The sequence below is a fragment of the Aotus nancymaae genome, unplaced genomic scaffold (assembly GCF_030222135.1).
Source record: "Aotus nancymaae isolate 86718 unplaced genomic scaffold, 86718_ANA_hifiasm-v0.15.2.pri h1tg000108l, whole genome shotgun sequence".
NCBI lineage: Eukaryota > Metazoa > Chordata > Mammalia > Primates > Aotidae > Aotus > Aotus nancymaae.
The window spans coordinates 40,586,762-40,607,537 of NW_026988523.1; the positions used below are offsets into that span (position 1 = coordinate 40,586,762).

General features: G+C 35.4%; 1 protein-coding gene across 1 annotated transcript in view; it reads left to right on the forward strand.

The window, feature by feature from the left end:
• ATF6 (activating transcription factor 6) overlaps positions 1-20,776 on the forward strand; it is a 192,561-nt gene that overhangs the window by 79,868 nt on the left and 91,917 nt on the right. The window contains exons 11-14 of the mRNA XM_064370667.1: positions 3,850-3,963; positions 5,316-5,415; positions 11,949-12,016; positions 14,951-15,065. Of these exons, the coding sequence (XP_064226737.1) occupies positions 3,850-3,963; positions 5,316-5,415; positions 11,949-12,016; positions 14,951-15,065 (397 nt within the window). The remainder of the gene's footprint in view (positions 1-3,849; positions 3,964-5,315; positions 5,416-11,948; positions 12,017-14,950; positions 15,066-20,776) is intronic.

Below are 20,776 nucleotides of genomic sequence, written 5' to 3' on the forward strand. Positions count from 1 at the left end.
ACTAACAAGGCAAAGGGAGATCACAGCATGGTAACCATTGCAGAGTATAATACTTGAAAATGATTACAGAATTGTTTACTCTTTCTAAGGATTTACAGGCTGAGGGCAATCATTCTTCCTGATTTTTACTGTGTTACATCCAGACTATTAAAAGGTGATTACCACAATCCTGCAGGCTTGTCTCCACTTAGCCTTCCTGAAGAAACTGTAATTTTTGTGGAATGCACTATGCTAAGTCAATGGAGGACCAAAGGATTTTATGGTAGTAGCTGCAATGCAACGTAGCAGTGATAGTTGGAAAACATATAACATTTCCCGCTTTTTTTACATGCCAGAATTTATCGTACTTCTTAAATATTGATCTTGATGATCTCTTAACAATGTCCTTGAATATTGGTAGAGTTTAATAGTGACTAATCTAGGTTACTGGTCTTGGGAAAAAAAAAAAAAACAGGAAAGTTTATGGATTCTTGATTATATGCAAGTCTCTTGAAATATTGTTCAGCAACTTGAGGGATTTAAATATAGTCCATTAATTTGATGTTCTTGCTTTTATCAGTATAAATACTAAATAAAAGATACCAAAAAATGTTTGTGAAAGATTTGAAAGCACCTTATATTACTTTGTTCTGAACTGAATTTTAGACGTTTTATCTATTTTCAGCCATGATACCTATACTTATTTTTAAATGCAGCTTACTTTATGTTTTCTTTTTCTAAGGAGAGTTAGGAGACCTTGCTCAAATGAAAAAGGAGTAGATTCTGATCCCATGGTTTATAATATTGTATTTGCCTGTCATTTAGTAATTAACTACATATATTTTTTCAGTCATTGAAATGTGTGGCATATAAATAATATGACCATATAATTTTCAATCAAACGGGGACACTTTTAAGAAGCAAAGGTAGTGCTAGTAATAATTATATCAGAACATCAGTACGGCTGTCCTGGATCAATGGGAAAGGATGGTCATCTTATCTTACAAGGCCAGAACTGGTCTTTACTCCAAGAATTCTCATTTACTCTAGCTCCCTAGCACTGTCCTTTGGTGATTTATTTGCTGATTTTTTTTTTTCTCTTGGCATAAAATGTTTGCAAGCAGACTAGAACTCTGACTGTTTCTGGGTTAATGTTGATCTAATTGTCTCCAGATTGCATGTTGGCTGATTTTCTCTCTCCTTTAACTCCACCCAGTCCTTGTCCTGGTATTTCTCCTATCAGACTTTTTTTTTTTTCTTTTCCAAAGAATATTTTTGGCTGATAAAACAAAGCCAGATGGCACAGATGTGCAGAAATCATTACTAGAGTTCAAATCAGAAATATATTTTTAAAAGCAGTTTTAGACTTTTCTCATGGACTACAGTGTTTGTATTTTTCTAAGTATGCAGGCATGGTTTTTAAAATAATGTGTATGTCGTAGATTTATAAGAGGCAGTGTTAAGCAACCTCCTCTTACAGGCATTCAGATTTATCAAACACCAGACAGATATTTTTTTCTTCTCACTCAGTGCTTCATTTTAGGCTGATCCTTTTGTGTATGCGGTCATTACCTGTGCACCAACGTGTCTGTTTTATTCCAAACAACTTAAACCTACTTAACTCTTAACAGCTGCAAGAGAGGACACTGAGAATATTCCTGGTGTAAGTTGCAGGGAAGAGTGCTCTATGTATCCTCTGCTATTGTTTCTTTTCTCTCTTGTGTGGCATAAATAGGTATCTCTAACTTTTAACTTGAAGTTAGCCTTTCACTCTACCAAAATTATTTTTGTTAAGGGGCCAGCGCTTTCTGTTATTTTACTTGCCCTTTCCTGAGCATTTGGCTGTGTGGGTCATTTGTTCCTTGAAAGACTTTCCTTTTGTGTTGCTACTTTTTTTAGTTTCCTTTTTTTTTATTGGCTGCTGCTTCACAGTAATCTTTGTGGCCTCCGCCTTTACCCAAATCTCCAGGTTTGGAACTGTAAACTTTAAAAAATTTTTGTGTGTGTAGGTGATTCATCCATAATTTCGTGCACAACCCATATCTGTATTTCCTAATGACTCTCAAATTTATGTTTTCAGTCCAGACTTCTGTTCTGAGTCTCCAGACTCACATATTAAGAGTCTCTTTGGCATCTCTGTTTTAACATTTCAAACTTAACATGTGCACTGAGGAACTCAGTTCCTCTCCCTATTTTACTTCCAACCAATTTTCTACAACTGTGTTTTTTCCTTTCCATTGCTTAAGCCAGAAATCCTGATTCCTCTCTTTCAACAAGTATTGTTGATATTCTTTACAAAAAGTTGTCTTGAATTGATCCACTTCTCTGTCTCTGCTGCCATAAACCCAGTCCATGCCCTCATCAGTTCTTGCCAGGGTTGCCATAGCTCTTTCCTAATTGGTCTCTTAGCTTCCCTTCTTGCCTCCATTGAGTCCATTTTTGGTACCGTGGCAAGGTATAAATATAAATTGAGATGTATCACTTCTCTATTTGAAACATTTTTGTGACTTATTACATTTAGTAATTCCTTATTATGATCTGATTTCTTTCTTTCCAGCCTCTTCCTGTTCCCCACTACCTCCCCACTCTTCAGCTAGTGGTCTTTTTAAAGTTCTTTGAGCCCACCTTTCCCCCACCTGCCTCTCTCTGCCTGGAACACTCTTACCCCAGTTTCTTTAGAGTTGGCTTCTCATCATTTAGGCCTTGATGTAACTACCATCTCCTTCTCAAACCATTTTATCTAAAGTATATACTACCATTGTTTTTCCATTCCAACCATTTGTTTGTTTCTTTCATAGCACGTACTAGTGTTTGGATTTATTTTATGCATTTATTTTCTTCTGTTTGGTCCATCTTCCCCATCAGGATCTTTGGGAACAGAATCATTGATTCTCTCATTCCCTACTGGATTCTCAGCACTGAGTACAATACCTGGCCACACAGTTGGTATTCAGCAAGTATTTGTTGAATGAATAAATGCAAAGTGTGAATCTCACTATGTTCAGTTTTATGTGTTTACATGTTTTCTTTTGGGATATTAGCATATCTAGTTTTCTAAATCTGGATCATCCTATATAAAGAAATTTGGGAGAGATGCAAGTTTTGTTAGTGAGAGAGATTAAGATTGCCGACTGAAGAGCATAAATAACCGTAATGTCCACAACTCAGATTCTAACTTTCAAGTCTGGTTTTGCTTCCTCCGTCACACCTTGGATATGAATTCACAGCGTGATGGCTAGGAAAGTATATATTTTCGAAGCAAATGGAGTAATTAGTTAACATTAGTCACCCTGGTGTTTTATTAGTGATTCAAATTCTTCTGTGATTCCATAGTTTATATTCAGCTTTTCAACTCTTTCACTTTTCTCCTGCCAAGTATTTTATGTCTCACCCTATCCCTAACATAAACACATACACACACACACCCCTACCTGTTTTAGGGATACTATTTAGTTTTATTATCCTAGAATTGTGAATGACTCCAAAACTTTAGTCTGGTCAGATAATACCAGTTGATTTTCCCCTCAATTACCCCGTTACTGTATTACCACCTCTGTACCAGCAGTATTGTGTATGTCTTAAGCTCATTGAAGACATAATGAACCATGTGTTATTGTATCTCTTATTGCAAATTAATTGCTCAATAAATGGTGACTGGACAAATGTGAATTACCATGCTGTCTCTGTAGAAAATCAGAAAATGACATTTCTTGTAAAATAAGTTTCCATATTTTATACTTTATCTTGCAGTATGTTCTATTTACTTTTTAAAATTTTCATGAAAAGTGAACGCTAATGATGCTTTTCTTATAACAGATTTCTTAGGAAATTAAGATATAAGGAAACAAATTTTGTGCATCCATGTTTCAGATATGATCATTCTGTTTCAAATGACAAAGCCCTGATGGTGCTAACTGAAGAACCATTGCTATATATTCCTCCACCTCCTTGTCAGCCCCTCATTAACACAACAGAATCTCTCAGGTGAGTGTTGGAGATTATTGCAGAAACATCTGAATTAGTTCCCATGTTTGGCTTTGAAACCTAGACAAGTAATTGGTCAGGTTAATTAAGTGACTGAGAGAATCTCTGAATTATTTGTTGGATAACTGTAGGCATATTAGTTGTCCAATTTCTCCACCAACCTGATAGGGATGGTGATGGGTCTGTTTTATGTGATGGTTGCTTACTTAAATCTGTCTTCTTTGAAAACTACAGAAGGAAATTAATACTAAAATTTCAGTGTAAGTGTTAGGCTTAACAGTTGCTAACATTTATAGCAGAAAGTACCTTTTCCTTCAAATTAGGAAGATAATAATTTGTGTATATGTGATTCTGGAGATACCTTACCATTAGTACACACTTCTTTATCAACTTTTCTCTTGAATTTTTTTCCTGTGATTTTGGACCTTATCCTTAAACCTCAAAAACTACCTCAGGTTTTTTTGTGATAGGTAGTAATCAACTACAGTTAAACAGTTTAACATCTTTACAGCTGCTGTAAAAAGTAAGCAAAGTAAAAGAAGTTATATTTGAGCTAGGCTTTTATTTCCTGTGTTGAAAAATTTGAATATTTTTTTACCCCAGGCAATTGAGTTCATTCTTTTTCCTCTCCCAAAAGAGCGTGATTTTCAAAAGGCTTTAGTGCAATCCATTTGTTGTTAGGGATCCTATGTCTCGTTAAGTTCTCTACAGTGTCTCAAATGTTTGTGTTTACATAGCCCAAGAACAGAAACAGGAAATACTTTTTATTTTGTTTTGTTTTATTTTTATACAGAGTCTCACTGTTGCCCAGGCTGGAGTGCAGTGGCTCGATCATACCTCAGCTGCCCCAAACTCCCAGGCTTGAGCGATCCTCCTGCCTCTGCCTCTTGAGTAGCTAGGACTACAGGCACATGCCATCATGCCCAGCTAATTTTTATTGTTTTTTATTTTCTGTAGAGACAGGGTCTCACTGTGTTGTGCAGGCTGATCTCAAACTCCCGGGCTCAAGCAGTCTTCCCACCCAGCCTCCCAAAGTGCTAGGATTACAGGTGTTAGCCACTGCGCTGGCAAGGAAATACTTTTTTTTGGTGGAAAAACCTTAGCATCCAGTGTTTGTATTTGGCAGGTATTTAGCTGTAGTTTTCATTGAATTTTGAATGCATAGTTGATGAGTTTACCATATAAAAATGCATATCTTATTAAAAACAACATTATCAGTTTTTTCAGATCAAAAATATTGAGTCATCAGGCACTCAGAATGCTCTTTGGATTCTACAAATGATTAGATTCATTTCCACCCACAGGGTGAAACATTGATTTGTATGTTTAATTAATTAAACTATATTTTATAGGTTAAATCATGAACTTCGAGGATGGGTTCATAGACATGAAGTAGAAAGGACCAAGTCAAGAAGAATGACAAATAATCAACAGAAAACCCGCATTCTTCAGGTTTGTTTCTGCTTGTCTTTGAACAATAGTTGGCATATTTGTTGGAAGGCTTCTCCCAGCTGGGTTGCTGTCTTCCTTAGAAGACTTGGTAAGCTTGAGCTTTAGCCACTTCCCACTGTCTCCTGCTGCTTCTGATGCAGTTGTCATTGCCACTGAAGTCTTCCTCCCAGATTTTATAGCACTAGTTTAGGGTTTATAGTATTAGTAGTTCCCTGATCAGGCATTGTATGATTTCTTGCTCTCACCTTCAAATTTGCTTTCAAGCCAGGAGTTCCTGTGCATGGATATCTACATCAAATATCTTTGGCACAATGGTATAATAAATAATACTGTTTATCTCCTCTCTTCTTAGAGCTTTTCAAAAAGAGAATGTTGAGACATGGGACAGTTTGGAAATGAAGACACATCCATGGAGGGCATTTCTGAACTTAGATATTTACCACTCTGGCTTAATGACAGGTCTTACTTAGAATCTGTTAAGTGGGGCTTCCATCTCAATGTTGTTTGCCACAAAACATCATTAAGTCATTCCATCATTCATCAAGTATTTGTTGTTAGCACTTAGACTAGCACTTGGCATATGCAAGTTCCCAATAATGAGCCAAGGACTATTCTTGATCCTGAAATAAAGGAGTGAGTATGATAAAGTCCCTACCTTAATGGAGCTTACTCTCTAGTGGGAGAGCTAAACAATAAGCAAGTAAATAAATAGACAGACACACTCAAAATTAGAGATAAGTTCTCTAAAGAAACACAGAGCAACATAGGAGGTTAGAATCTGAATTGAGAAATGAGTGACTAGACTGAGTGGTCAGGGAAGGCTTCTCTGAAGAAGTCCCACCTTAAGATGGCATTGTCAAGGTCATTAATGCTAGCTGTTATAACAGCCTCCAAAATCTTAGTAGCTTAATGGAAAAAAAATTTTTCACTTGCACAAAATTTGACATCACTTTCTAGGATTGCTTTTCTCCAAGCAGTGAGTAAGGGATCTCGGTTCCTTCTACTGTGTAGCCCCAACAAGTTAAAATTCTTTGCTTATAGCTTGGGATGCTGGGGAAGAAAGAGTCTGGTGGATTATGCAGAATGTTTTAGGGATCAGGTCTGGATTTTAGACAGTGTTTAGTTGGCTAAAACTCTTGTCACTTTGCCTAACCTACTGCAAGAGAGACTGGGATCTGTGTCTTTCTGTGTGCTCAAGAAGAAGAAAAGGGTTTGGTGAGAACATTGCTTTTGCCATAGACAGAAAAGTGACTGAAATAACAATGTAAACTTTTAGGGGAAAATCTGGAGCAAGAGCTTCTAGACAGAAGGAGCAGCAAATGTAAAGACCCTCAGGAGGGAACAGTTTGTATATTTGCGGAACATGAAGAAGCTGAGTACGACTGGAATGCAGGGGCTGAGGGGAGAGTGGTAGCTGAGATTAGAGAGGCAGCAGACGGAAGCACATAGCAAACTTCATAGGCTTTCGTGGGAACTTTGGATTTCATCCTAGGTTTGAGGGGATACCATTGAAAGGTTTGAGTAAGGGAGTGACTTGATCTGATTTACATTTTGAAAAATTAGTTGTTGCTACATAAAGTGGACCGTGATGGGGAGCATGACTGGAAGTAGGGAGGCAAGTTAAGAAGGCATTTTAGTGAGCTAGGTGAGAGATTGTTGTGGTCCATACTAGTGTGGTAGTCATGAAGGTGGCAGAAAGTACTTGGATGCCAAATAGAGTTTGAAGTAAAGCTTATATAAATTCTTGATGTAATGATAAATCCTATGCTTAGGTAATAGATGATTGGTGATACCATTTACTGAGACCAGTACTGGAGAAGGAGAAGTTAGAGGCAGGAGTCAATACTTTTAAATATGTTAAGTTTGATATGGCTATTAGGCACTCAAGTGGAGAAGTCAAGTGGACAATCAGGTATCTGGGTCTGGAGTTTAGGACAGAGGTTGAAACTAGAAGTTTAATTTGCGGTGTTACTACCTAGAGAGAAATAAGGTGGAAAGAAAAGAGAGTGAGGTACCAAGCTCTGGGCCAGCTCCAACATTACAGGCTGAAAGAGAAAGAGGAACCAGTATTTGAAAAAGAAGAAGGGCAGCTGGCCAGTAAAATAGGAGAAAACGTAGGATAGTGGTGTCCCAAAACTCAAGCAAAGAAAGTTTTTAAAGAAGGGGATGTAGCAGTTAGTTATAGGGGCTAAGAGAGCTAAGAGACGCTGATTAAGATAAAGAGTGAGGAATTACTTTTGGAATTGACCATTAGAACTTGTGAGTGACCTTGGTGAAAGTTCTTTCATTGGCATGGTGATAGCAAAAGCCAACTGAAGTGGATTCAGGGAGGTAATAACAGAGGAGGAAGTGGAGAACATTATTTCAGGGTGATCCCTATACATGAGAATAGAGAAATGGGGTAGCTATAGGAATCAAGGAAGAGTTTTATTTTTGGATGGGAAATATTTCACCAGGTTTACATGTTTACATGCTAATGGAAACATCTTAAACTGTTTAATTATTTCATGATTAATTGGAAGCAGTATATGTTATGTTCCAAAGTATATTAAAAGGATAATAAGAAACTTGGGTTTTTAACCATTATGAGATTGTTTTCCTACATAAAATGAGGGTTAGTGTTGGTGAGCTCAAACCGAAATTCTGAAATTTTGTAATTACCTACTGTGTGCTTCTCTTGGCCTCTCCAACAACTTTTTTCACCTACTATAGTAGGTAATTTTATTGGTTGTTAGTACTTCTAGAGGCTGCAGGCAATCATTAACAATGTCACAATCACCCCAAAGTCCCAAAGCTGCTTATTGGCGTTGGAATGTGGAGTCTGGTACTTCAAAAATTCATGTCTGCCAAAGCCTACACATCAGCTGCCACCATGGTCAAAGGAAAAATTGACTCTGTCCCCCTTCTGCTTTCCAAGTGTGAAGCAAGTGCATCTTATTGGCAGAATCTAAATTATATCCAGAACCCTGGTGGCAAAATGTTTGAGTGATACAGGTTTCAGGCTTCCATCTTTTGCTATACAGAGGAAGAACACAGGAGTCAGGAATAGATGATTGCCAGTAGGTATCTCACACAGCTAGTATAATGGACTTAATGAAAAATTAGATTAAAATTCTTGCCCTAAATGCTTTTTTTTTTGGCCTTATCATTAGATATAATTTGTCATGTTTTTCTTTACTGTTCATTAGATAAATGAATCGAGCATTTACTGTGGATTGGGTGCTTGGTATTCTTTAATCTTAAAGGAATTTCAATGCAAGAAGAAGAATTTTTTAATTTTACTCTCTTTGTTCATTTGGAGAAGATTTGTAGTTTAAAGTCTTATTTCTTTCTATGCTATTTTGGGTACATATGTTTCTGTAGGGAACTTAGATATGCTCAGAATTGTGGGAATCTTAGCTACTATAGAAGGGAATGATGGGGAAGAATCTATATTTGTCAATATAAGGAAGTTCCTGGTTAGAGGAGGGAGAAGAATTTTTCATGCTGTTGTCAATGGCAAAGAATATTAAGATTTTAAACAATTCTCTTTCTTAATGTAAAGAGCCTATAACAGCTCTCCTTTTTCTTATTTCATTTCAACCTTTTTTTCTTCCAGATACCACTTTCAGTTGCTACGAGTATCCCAAAGTCTTATAAAATATTCTGTAATTTTAATGAACTGACATTTCTTTGAAATATCTGCTGTATCTAAGCATTATGTCTTTGACTTGACTTGTCCTGTTTCATAGTTCTACCCTCTTCCTAGACAGTTTACCTTTTAGAAAAGGTAAAGAGGAAAATTAATGAAATATCTTTCAAAATGAAGGCAAAATAAGGACATTTTCACATAGAGAAAACCAAGGGAATTCATCTCCAGAAGACCTGCAGTGTAAGAAATGCTAAAGATGGTTTTTAAAGGAGTTGGGTAAATGATACTAGAGAGAACCCCAGATTAGCAGGAAGTAGGAACATCAAAATGGGCAAATATTTGGGTAAAAAGTACAGGCCTTTAAAGAAAAAAAAAAAAGACAACTATCTTGTGTGTGTGTATTTAAATGTGTTTAAAAGACTTGTCTTTTTTAAAGCAATAATAATAGCAATTTGTTGTGGGATTTATAGCTTATATAGAAATGAAATATAAGACAATATGAACACAAAGGGAGGGAGGGATGAATAGATTTATACTCTTAATAAAGTTTTTATGTTGTTCAAATAATATTTCAAGATCTACTGCAGTAACTTAGATCAAAGTATAAGCTCTAGAGCAACTACTAAAAGCCAACATAAAGACATACAGCTAGAGCCAGGCATGGTGGCTCGTGCCTATAATCTCAGCTACTAGGGAGGCTGTGGCAGGAAGATTGATTGAGCCCAGCAGTTAAAGAAGCTGTGGTGAGCTATGATCATGTCATTGCTCTCCTGCCTTGGGAACAGAACAAGACCCTGTTTCTTAAAAAGAAAAGAAGTATAGCTAAAAAGGCAATGTCAGAAATAAAAATGGAACGCTAAAAAAAATGCAGTTCGATGAAAAGACAGAAAAAGAGAAACACATAAAGAATAAATAGAATAAATTAAAAATGCATACCAAGATGGTAGACTTAAATCTAACTCTATTAGTAATTAAATTCAGAGGGCTAAACACATCAATTAAAAGGAAGAAATTTTCAAACTAGATTTTTTTAAAAAAGGAAAGATCCAACTATATGTTGTTTATAAGAAATAACATTTTAAATATGAAGATACCGACAGATGGAAAATGAAAGTGAAAAAGTGTTCATGTCCTGCAAACATGAAGGATTAAAAAGCTGGCATGGCTATATTAATCAGAAAAAGTAGACTTCCTAACAAAGGTTATTCTAAGAGACAACAAAATAAATTTTTTATTGATAAAAAGAGCATACAAAGAAGATATAACAATTCTAAACATATAGGCCCCCAATAACAAAGCTTCAACATACACAAAGCAAAAAGTGACAGAACTAGAGAAAAAGATCTACAACATAATTGGAAATTTTAACATCCTCTCATTTCTGTGTAAATGCCTCTCACATTTTTGCCAATTATGATCTTTTGCTAAACCCACACAGCTAAAAATGCAAAAGCTCATGAACAGTTTTTTAGAGCTTCCTTAGTTAATTGTTAAAATTCTTGGATAGGTAAATGGAATATCTATTTTCTGTTTGCCTGATATCTCTGTAACTTGGCTTTCCCTAAGGCCTACCCATTCCTTTCTGAGACTAGGGAAAGAAGTCTGGCTTCTTTCAGACTTCTTTGCTTATTTCATATGGGCCAAAGTAGTAAAAATCATTTCAAATTCACCAGCTGTTTAATTCTGTTCATTTGAAACCTTATATTTATCAACTAGCTATAATTTAGTTTTTGCTTTATTTACTACTTACTTGATAACTATGCCAGTAAGTATAGTATAGTATTTCATTATTTAAGTGTGTGTTTCTTTTCATTTTATTGGTGATTTTTTATAATTTGTTGTTAAAACATTAACTGAGCACCTACAATATACAAGACCCACATTAGATTTTTATAAAATAAGATCTTTGACTTGTTACAGAGCCAGAAGTTGGAAGCCCCATATTCAACCCTGCATATTGGTTCCATCCACTAAACAAAATTGTTTCCTCTTCTTTTCTCTCTTAAACTTTTGTACATGCTCTGTTTTAGCACTTACCACATTGTATCGGTTTCCTATATCTGTCTTCCCAGTTAAACTGCGAGCTTCATAACGGCAGAAGTCAAATACTTAATTTTGTAGCTTGGGCGCATGTAGGTGCTTTGATTATTAAAAGACGGATATATGGTCACAGTAATGAAGACATGATTAAAAAACTATTTAAATCATTGTTTGACAGGGTAAGATTACTTTCTAATGTAACAGAAGTTGGTAATACGCTCTTGAACTCTGATACTCTGACAAATCTCTTCTGAAAATCAGCTTACAAAACTACCAGGGAGAATAAAAAGGCATGATGCAAAGCAAATGCTATGTGAAAGACAGGATTCCAGTGTAGCATATGTGGGCCACTAATGGGTCTAGATTGAACTGTTCTCTTGCCAAGAGTCATCAGTGAGAACTCTTTAATGATGGCTTAGTTCATCGATGTATTTTGGCATGAAGATCTCTGTGTTTAACTCAGTAAACAATAGGATCTAGTTTCATTATGGACCTTTCCTACTTCTTAGGAACTTGTCATTGGTAAGAGAATTATTTTAGACAAGCATACATTGTTATATGTCCAGTAAAACTTAGATGGCTTGGTCATAAAATTTGTGGTGCTTGGACTAAGCTTTTGGGCTCTTTCTTTAAACTTAATGGAAAGTGCCTTAAATGCCTTAATCTCCATAAGACTTCTCCCAGACCAGAATGGACCTAAATAGTTCTAATATTTGTTAGTGTTTAATTATTTGAACTGAATACGTCAGAAATCTTAGCAATGCAAGTTTAACTAATGTAAGTATAGAATGAGCCAGTATACGAGGATTTCATATAATTTCATGATACAATATTAAACTTTTTTTTTTTTTTAATATTCCAGGGTGCTCTGGAACAGGGCTCAAATTCTCAGCTGATGGCTGTTCAATACACAGAAACCACTAGTATCAGGTAAAACAGTGCGGAAGCTCTTGGCAGAGGAATTTAAAATAGGTGATAGTTTAATAAAGTTGAAACTCACACTTCCCTTTCACCTTAAATTAATTTGTTCTCATATATGATTTTATATTAATTATATACTGAGATTATATATATATATATATATATACATACACATATATATATAACATATACTACTGAGCAGTTGGAATAAAGCCAGATAATTTCAAAAGTTCAACTCTTCCAAATCCCTTAAATACAGATTTAGTCAGAATGCTGTTCTATCATAATTTGGATGAAAGTCTTGAATACCCATAGCTCTCTTGCCCTTGATTTGCATCTGTTTCATGAGCCTAGGAGAAGGGAATGTTATTTTTTTAATGCTCTGTGCCAGGTGACCTGCTAAGTGCTTTACAGCATTTATCTTTAAATCCATATAATAACTAAAAGTATATTTTATGTACAGAAAAACTGGCCAAGTCATTTATTTACTTTTTGTAATTTTCAAAGTCATAAGACCTAGTGGCAGACTCAGAATTCAGATCCTAGCTGTATTACTTACAGTGCATTTTTCACTACACAATACTACTTAAGATTTTGAAAGATTTCAAAGAGAATGCTGTATCTAGAGGTTTAAATATCTTCAAAGGGAAATATAATATGGAAGCAATATGGTGTCATGGTTAAGATGCTAGCTTTTATTTGGTCTATTGGGCAGAGTTCAAATTATAACTCTGCCTCAAGCAGGTTACATGCAAATGAAGTTTCCTCATTTACAAAATGCTGGCTGCACAGAGTTGATATAACGGTTAAATTAGATAATATATTTAGAGCACTTAGCATGGTATTTGGTACATATTAAGTGCTGCCCCAAAATGGTAAATGACAATGATGTGATGTTATTGACAACAGTATCACTGAAGTGAAAGTTGAGAGTCTCAGCTTCTGTCTGTAGCTCTACCACACATTTGTAGTTCACTATTTATTAATATTAATTTAATATTTACTTAGAATATACTGTGTGCCAGTGTTCTAGGCACTGAGAAAAAAACATATAGATAGTAAAAATGTAAGTCAAAAGCCATTTTATTCATTATACTAATAACTGTGAGAATTCCTATTAAATGGCAATACACAGCATATCAGCAATCATGAATGTTTAAAATCCTGAGATTGTATTATCCTGTTGAAATTGATAATTAAAATATATTTAAATAGTAAGTAATAATTCTCTCCTAACCAGAGTATACCATTCAATTATAATACATTTATTTTAAAAAAATATCAATTTTTGGATACATGGTTATGATGGCATGGTATTTCTTCATTAGTTAAAATGTTTTAGTGAATTACAGTTAATATTTATTAATTGTGGATTCCATATTTGCTAATTCACCTACTAAAATCTGCTAAAACATATTTGTAATCCCTAAATCAATATTAGCAGTGCTTTTGTCATCATTCGCAGACATGCATAGATGCTCCCTGGTGAGGTTGAACAAGGCAACAATTTGCCTTCTAGTTTCAGCTGTATAAATAAGGTCCTTTTCACAGTCCACGTTTTTCATATTTTTGTGCTTTTTGTTGATAATTTTGCTGTTTGAAATGGCCCCCAGGCATATTGCTGAATTGCTATCTAGTGTTCCTAAGCCCAAGCGGGCTGTGATGTATTGTGTGGAGAAACTACGTGTGTTAGAGAAGTTTCCTTCAGGCATGATTTATAGTGCTGTTGGCTGTGAGTTCAAGTTAGTGAATGAATAATGTATGTCAAAGAAGGTGTCTTTAAACAGAAACACATAAGTAAGGCTATATGTTGATCACTTGACCAAAATATTGTAACCAGCGGCTCGCAGGAAGAACTCTGTATTTCCCCAGGAGAATGGTTTAGGATTCACTAATTCATTGTTGTCAGTAACTTTTTAGAACATAACCATCACAAAATAGCAAGAAGTGACTATATATTCGAAATATTATAATCAGAAATGGCCTAGTGAACAAACGGAATTATTTCAAAGGAAGTTCTTATGACTCATTTATTATTTCCATTTAGGTCAGTCTTTTTCTTCTCTTAATAAATAATGTTTGATTGATACATACAAATTTTCTCTTTGAAGAAAAACGAAACATTGCGGGATCTCTTTAACTCTTCTGGATATTGGTCCTAAACACTAGAAGATCCAGAACATATTAAGAACTCTGTTAGAATCATTTGACTGTATCTTTTGGGGTATAATGTCATTTGAGGTATTATCATTTTAGTTTTTAATTTTAGTAAGGCACGTACATGGTACTTTTAATATCAATGACTAGCAATTGTTTAGTGACTCCTATGGAACAGGATCCAGTGCTTGGCACTTCACATATATAACCTCTCCAATAACAATCCTGCAAGGTTTGTGTGGTTATCCCCTTTTTATTGATGAGGAAATAAGTTGCTCATAGAGGGCAATTTACCCAAGAATGCCCGCTTGAGAAGTGAAGCAGGAATTCCAAACCAGGTCTGTTTGTTTTCAAATCTGAAGCTTTTTCCACCTTTCACACAGCCTCATAGGCAAGCACACCTTCATATATTTGACCGAGTGGTGAGAAATAACTTTTCCTCAGATTTAATTTGTGTTACTAAAAATTTCAAAATAATTTGAACCTATGCAGAATCTATTTTCTGATGCTTTTATTATTTTTACATGCTTTGCAATGTACTTGACCATCTAGTACATTTTAGAATCTTGATTCAGAAATCAGAATGTTAGCATTAGTGAATGAGATCTTATAAAATACCCTGATCTTGGGCTTTACAAAATGTTGTTATAAAAATTACTGCCAAAGTGCAGCTAATATTTTGGTTGAGAGAGACTCTTAGAATTCAGACATAGCCTTAGAATTGGAAGTATTTTGGGGAAACATGAAACATTTTATTTTAGTAAAACCTTATTTTTTTTACTTTAGCAGGAACTCAGGGAGTGAGCTACAAGTATATTATGCTTCACCTAGAAGTTATCAAGACTTTTTTGAAGCCATCCGCAGAAGGGGAGACACATTTTATGTTGTGTCATTTCGAAGGGTAAGTTCATCTTGAAAGAACAAAGCAAATATTTTTGAGTACTTGCGGTACTCAAGACATTGGGCTGAATATTGTGGAAAATACAAAGATGTGAGAAACAGGAAGCAATATAAAATAAATTATGTGAATGGAACAGTCTAAGTACTGTAATACATGCTTTACTTGAGCTGCTGAGTATTATAAATATGAACATGGAATTGGTGTCACACTATGAATTTATGTTTAGGAAATATAAATTACTCGTTGATTTTTATTCTTTGTAATCCTGATAGCCATACTGTTTATAACAAAAGGAAAGTTTAAAAAGATAAAAATATTCTATTTAGGCTTTTCCTTTTTAGGCTTTTAAACCAATTCCCATTTGGTTATTGAGAAATAGACTTCTGGAATGTAGGTTTGAGATGGATTGTGGGCTGATTATTATATTAATTGTGGAATGTTTGGATCTATGTTCCTAAGACTCTCTGTTCCTCTTATATATCTTCTTAATCAAACACGTGGTTGGTGAAGAATGTGTTAATCAGTTAGCTCTGACTCTCTATACTTTTTTTACGTCTTCTTAATCAAACATTTGGTTGGTGAAGAATGTGTTAGATAATCAGTTAGCTTTGACTCTCTATTCCTCTTTTATGTCTTCTTAATCATACATTAGGTTGGTGGAGAATGTGTTAGATAATCAGTTAGCTTATGTAAAAGTAAATGTTTATACTAGCACTTTTGAATGTTATGAATCTTAGACTAAATGGAAAAAATGCATAGCTATTTATATTTCACCTACTTTTGCCATAAAATGAAAATATTTTCTTCATAGAGTTGCCATGTGAATATCTCTGTTAGAGTGCTGTATGTTAAACCAGGAGCACGTGAATGAGTTGGAATTCCTCAGTGGTGGTTTCCATCTTAAGCCATTTTTTCTTTCTCTCTCTCCCTTTTTTTTTTTTTTTTTTTTGTACTTTGGGCTCTGGGGTACACGTGCACATCCTGCATCCTACAGGATTGTTGCATAGGTACATACATGCCATGATGGTTTGCTGTCTCCACCATCCCCGTCACCTGCATCAGGCATTTCTCCTGGTATTATCCCTCCCCAGCCTCCCCACCCCTGGCTGTCCTTCCCCTCCTCTCCCCTCCACCCCCCACCTTCCCTGTGCCCAAATGTTCTCATTGTTTGTCACCTGCCTGTGAGTAAAAACATGCGGTGTTTGGTTTTCTGTTCTTGTGTCAGTTTGCTGAGAATGATGGTTTCTAGATTCATCCATGTCTCTACAAAGGACATGAACTCGTCATTTTTCATGGCTGCATAGTATTCCATGGTGTATATGTGCCACATTTTCTTTGTCCAGTCTATCATTGATGGATTTGGGTTGGTTCTGGGTCTTTGCTATTGTAAACAGCACTGCATACTGAACAGGCAAAAACTAGAAGCATTCCTTTTAAAAACTGGCACTAGACAAGGATGCCCTCTCTCACCACTCCCATTCAATATAGTATTGGAAGTCCTAGCCAGAGCAATTAGACAAGAAAAAGAAATAAAGGGCATTTAATTAGGAAAAGAAGTCAAATTGTCCCTATTTGCAGATGACATGATTGTATATTTAGAAGACCCCATAGTCTCAGCCCAAAACCTCCTTAAGCTGATAAGCAACTTCAGCATAGTCTCAGCATACAAAATCAATCTGTAGAAATCACAAGCATTCCTATATACCAACAACAGACAGACAGAGAGCCAAATCATGAGTGAACTCCCATTTTACATTGCTATCAAGAGAATGAAATACCTGGGAATACAACTAACAAAGGATGTAAAAGACCTCTTCAAGGAGAACTACAAACCACTGCTCAAGGAAATAAGAGAGGACACAAACAGATGGAAAAACATTCCATGCTCATGGTTAGGAAGAATCAATATTGTGAAAATGGCCATTCTGCCTAAACTAATTTATAGATTCAACTCTGTCTCCATCAAGCTACCAATGACCTTCATCACAGAACTGGAAAAATCCTCTTTCTCTCCTTTTTTAAACAAGAGAGGGGGTCTCATTATGTTGCCCAGGCTGAACTCAAACTCCTGGGCTCAAGTGATACTGAGTAGCTGGCTTTCTTTTCTTTTCTTTTCTTTTCTTTTTTTTTTAAAGAATGTACCGGGTGTGGTTAGAAGCAAATACAGTTGACCCTTGAACAAAAGTTTGAATGAAGCGGGTCCATTTCTGTGTGGATTTTTCTTAAGCTTAGCAGAATGCCAAACCCACTTATATGCATGGCCAACTTTCACACATGTAAATTCTGCAGGGCTAACTGTGGGACTTAAGTGTGTGCGGATTTGGATATATGCAGGCGGCTCTGTAACCAATTCTCCACATATACAGAGGGAGTAACTGCCTATACTACCAATAGAATGAGCAATTCATTCTCTGATTGTTGTTACCACTCACTATCACTGAAATTCTCAGTAAACTAGCTAATTCTTTTCCGAAGGTATAAATATCTAACAGCTCAGGTTTTTAGGGCCAGAGAACTTTGACACTTGAAAACTAGGGAGATCAAGCATTTTATATATTTTCAGTTATGAATTAAAAATGCTAAGAGATTTGGAACACTCTAGCTATAGCGTCTCATGATCACTGACTTTCACAAAATTCCCTGTGCTCACCTTACTCTCTCGGACATAATTGGTGTATTTCTATACAGCACCAGCCTCAAAGTTTCTTTTCAGCAGCAAGGGGGCAGCTGAGAACAGTGTTTCCCACGAGGCTACAACTGTACTGGCCTATGAAAACAAAGTATTTCCTTTACCATTGACACAATTATGTTCAAGTAGGAGAAAAAAAGTAAACTTTTAAGAATAGGATTCAGCACTATGAAGAAAAAACCTGCTGGGTGTTACAATGATTGTGTTGAAGTATATTCTATGGAAGTTATTGTAGAAGAATGCTTTTAACACTCAAATAGACAGTTTTTCTGAGGTTCTGGATAATTACTGTGTTATTTGATCAAAACAGTGTAACAGATATTCGAAGTAACACTTGTCAAGCCATGGATTGAAGTCATGGTTAGTAATTTCTTTCTAAGGGAAGAGAACAAGTATTTTTTTATAGAGAAAATAATCCTAGCTTTAAAGGGACTGTATTTTTATAAAAGACAATGAATGGTGGTTTAAAAATATATATATATTGCATTTTTTTTTCGCATTTGTAAAAAGTGATTTCTCATTAGTTTACTGTAAAGTTCTGTTGGAAAATTACTGATTTCCACCCCACCAACCCTTTGATATTCAGGAAGACTGTTAGGACCGTCTCTCACATAAATACTATTAGGACTATGTCTCACATTATGGTATGATCTTTCATTTCCCAATTACTGATTTATCACATTTTGGTGTTTTATATCAAGGAATAGTAAGGATAAACCTGAACTGAATTAGATAATAGTTGGACAACATTTATTTTTTCTTGTTTTGTTTTGTTTCAATAGTAGGGAATAGGGGAAAGAAAGTTAATTTTATCTTAATGACTGTAAACTATGTTATGGGACAGGAATTTAGTTCTTAAATACCTGGATTGTTCATTTTGCTCTTCCTAAAATGCAAAAGAATAAATTACCTCATACTTGGTCTTCTCTTTCATCTTTCAATATAAAATATTCTAGCAGTTTCATCAAAAAGGTGAGTGACATCATTTCTTACACAGAAGGATGTAGACTTTTCTCCCACTTAGGTTCTTAATTTTATTGGCAGAAATTATTGTAATTGATACTATATGAGAAATTCAGAAATAGATTCCAGAGCCCCAGGTTTTGGCTTAGCATGAACCAGACATTTATAATGAAGCCAATAAGCAAGCCATATTATTTTATGTTATGAATGGACATGTATTTGACAAAATATTTTAATGTCTAAAAATGTAGAAGTAGCCATTGACTGTTTAGTACTGTTATTTAAGCCACTCTCTCCCAAACTTACAGTCCCTCACACCCTGCATTCCTGTACCCTTTAATCTCCTTGCAGTTGAGCTGTTGAAATTATTTTCTCTAAAGCAGACATACTCTTGGAATTGAGTTCCTGTTATAGCTCAGCAAGAAAAAATGCTTATGATCCCAGTAGTCCTGACAAAGATTCAAACTGCTTCTGTTCTTTTGGCTTTCCTTGAAGAGTTTTTACCTCCAACATAGTGACCTATTCCACTTTTTTTGCTTAGTTCCAGTTATTTATAGCTTATTTTCCTGTAAATACTTTATCTTTTTCTCCTCTCTGACTTTAGTATGATTTGGAGAGGGAGTTTGGGGAAAACTTTTCTCAAACTTCCAAGTCACTGAGTGTAGTATAACTGATACATTAATAAGAAAAAAATCCAATTAAGGTTAATGCTTTTTTTGTTTGTTTTAAGAGACAAGGTCTCTATTGCCCAGGATGGAGTAGTGGTACAGTCATAGCTCACTTCAGCCTCCAGCTCCTGAGCTCAAGCAGTCCTCCTGTGTCAACCTCCAGAGTGGCTGGGACTACAGGAGAGTGCCATCACACCCAGCTAATTTTTATTTATTTATTTTTTATAGAGATGGGGTCTCACTTTGTTGCCCAGGCTAGTCTTGAACTCCTGGGCTTAATAATGCTTATTTTAAAAATGCTTTTGTATGATAGTCTATTTAGGGAGGGAGGGAGGAGGTCGATTAAATAACATAACAAAATGAATTCAAGAGCTAAGATAGAAACAAATACTCAGGAAAGCTCAAATAAAGTTAAGAAGATGATGTTAAAAGGGCGGAAAGGAAACATTGAGAAGAAAGGTGGGGAAATGATATTAATTTATCTATTATTTCAATACACATTTTAAATACCATCCTTACATATTGCTGTCTCATGCACTAATATATAGGGGAAGAATTTCTTCCTGGGGCAGTTTTTCATTAAAAACAGGTTCTCTTTGATTCAGATGGCTATGAATGTCAATTTGCCATATTATCTCTAACTGTTTAGTATTTTTTCTTTTGCAAATGAGATGGATGCCTACTTTGGGAACTTTTTTATATCTTTTACATTTTCTGTTTTCAGTACCTGTCTCAAAACATAAGTAAACACATGAAGTGTCTTTTCATCAGTTTCAGACACATACATAATATTACAGAAGAACCTGAGCTATAGCCATATAACTGCCTGAGAGATGTCTCTCTCTCCTCTCTTTCCAAGTATTTTACATATTCTAGCAATAGTACCATATTTGAGTATTCACCCCTTATGAGTCCCTTATAAAAATCATTAACACTATCATATATATGGCATGGATTATAAGGGTAACCTTAAGTAATAGGGACTTATTGTAAAATATATGAGATTAAAGAAGCACAGGAAACTGGCTCAGAATCCAAATAATTCCTCTGTGCTTGTGCTTCGTAGAGTAGAATGTATACTATTCTTCATGGAGAATTAGAATAGTGGTTTATTGTCATTTCTGATTTGACAGCAGCTCCAGTGATTCCACTTTAGTCTTTTTTTTTTTTTTTTTTTTTTTTACACATTACTGATTCATACTCCTCAAACACAAAGATTTGATTGGGTGGTTCTGGTCACCATCTCGTATGCAGAGAATTACTATGGCAGCTTTGGCTTATGATCCATAGTTCATTCATTTGTGATGAAGGAAATAGGGTTGGCTTCATTAAGTGTATTCTTTTGCTTTGTAAGCCAGCAACTTTATGCAGAAGGAAAAACCTGGGGCCAC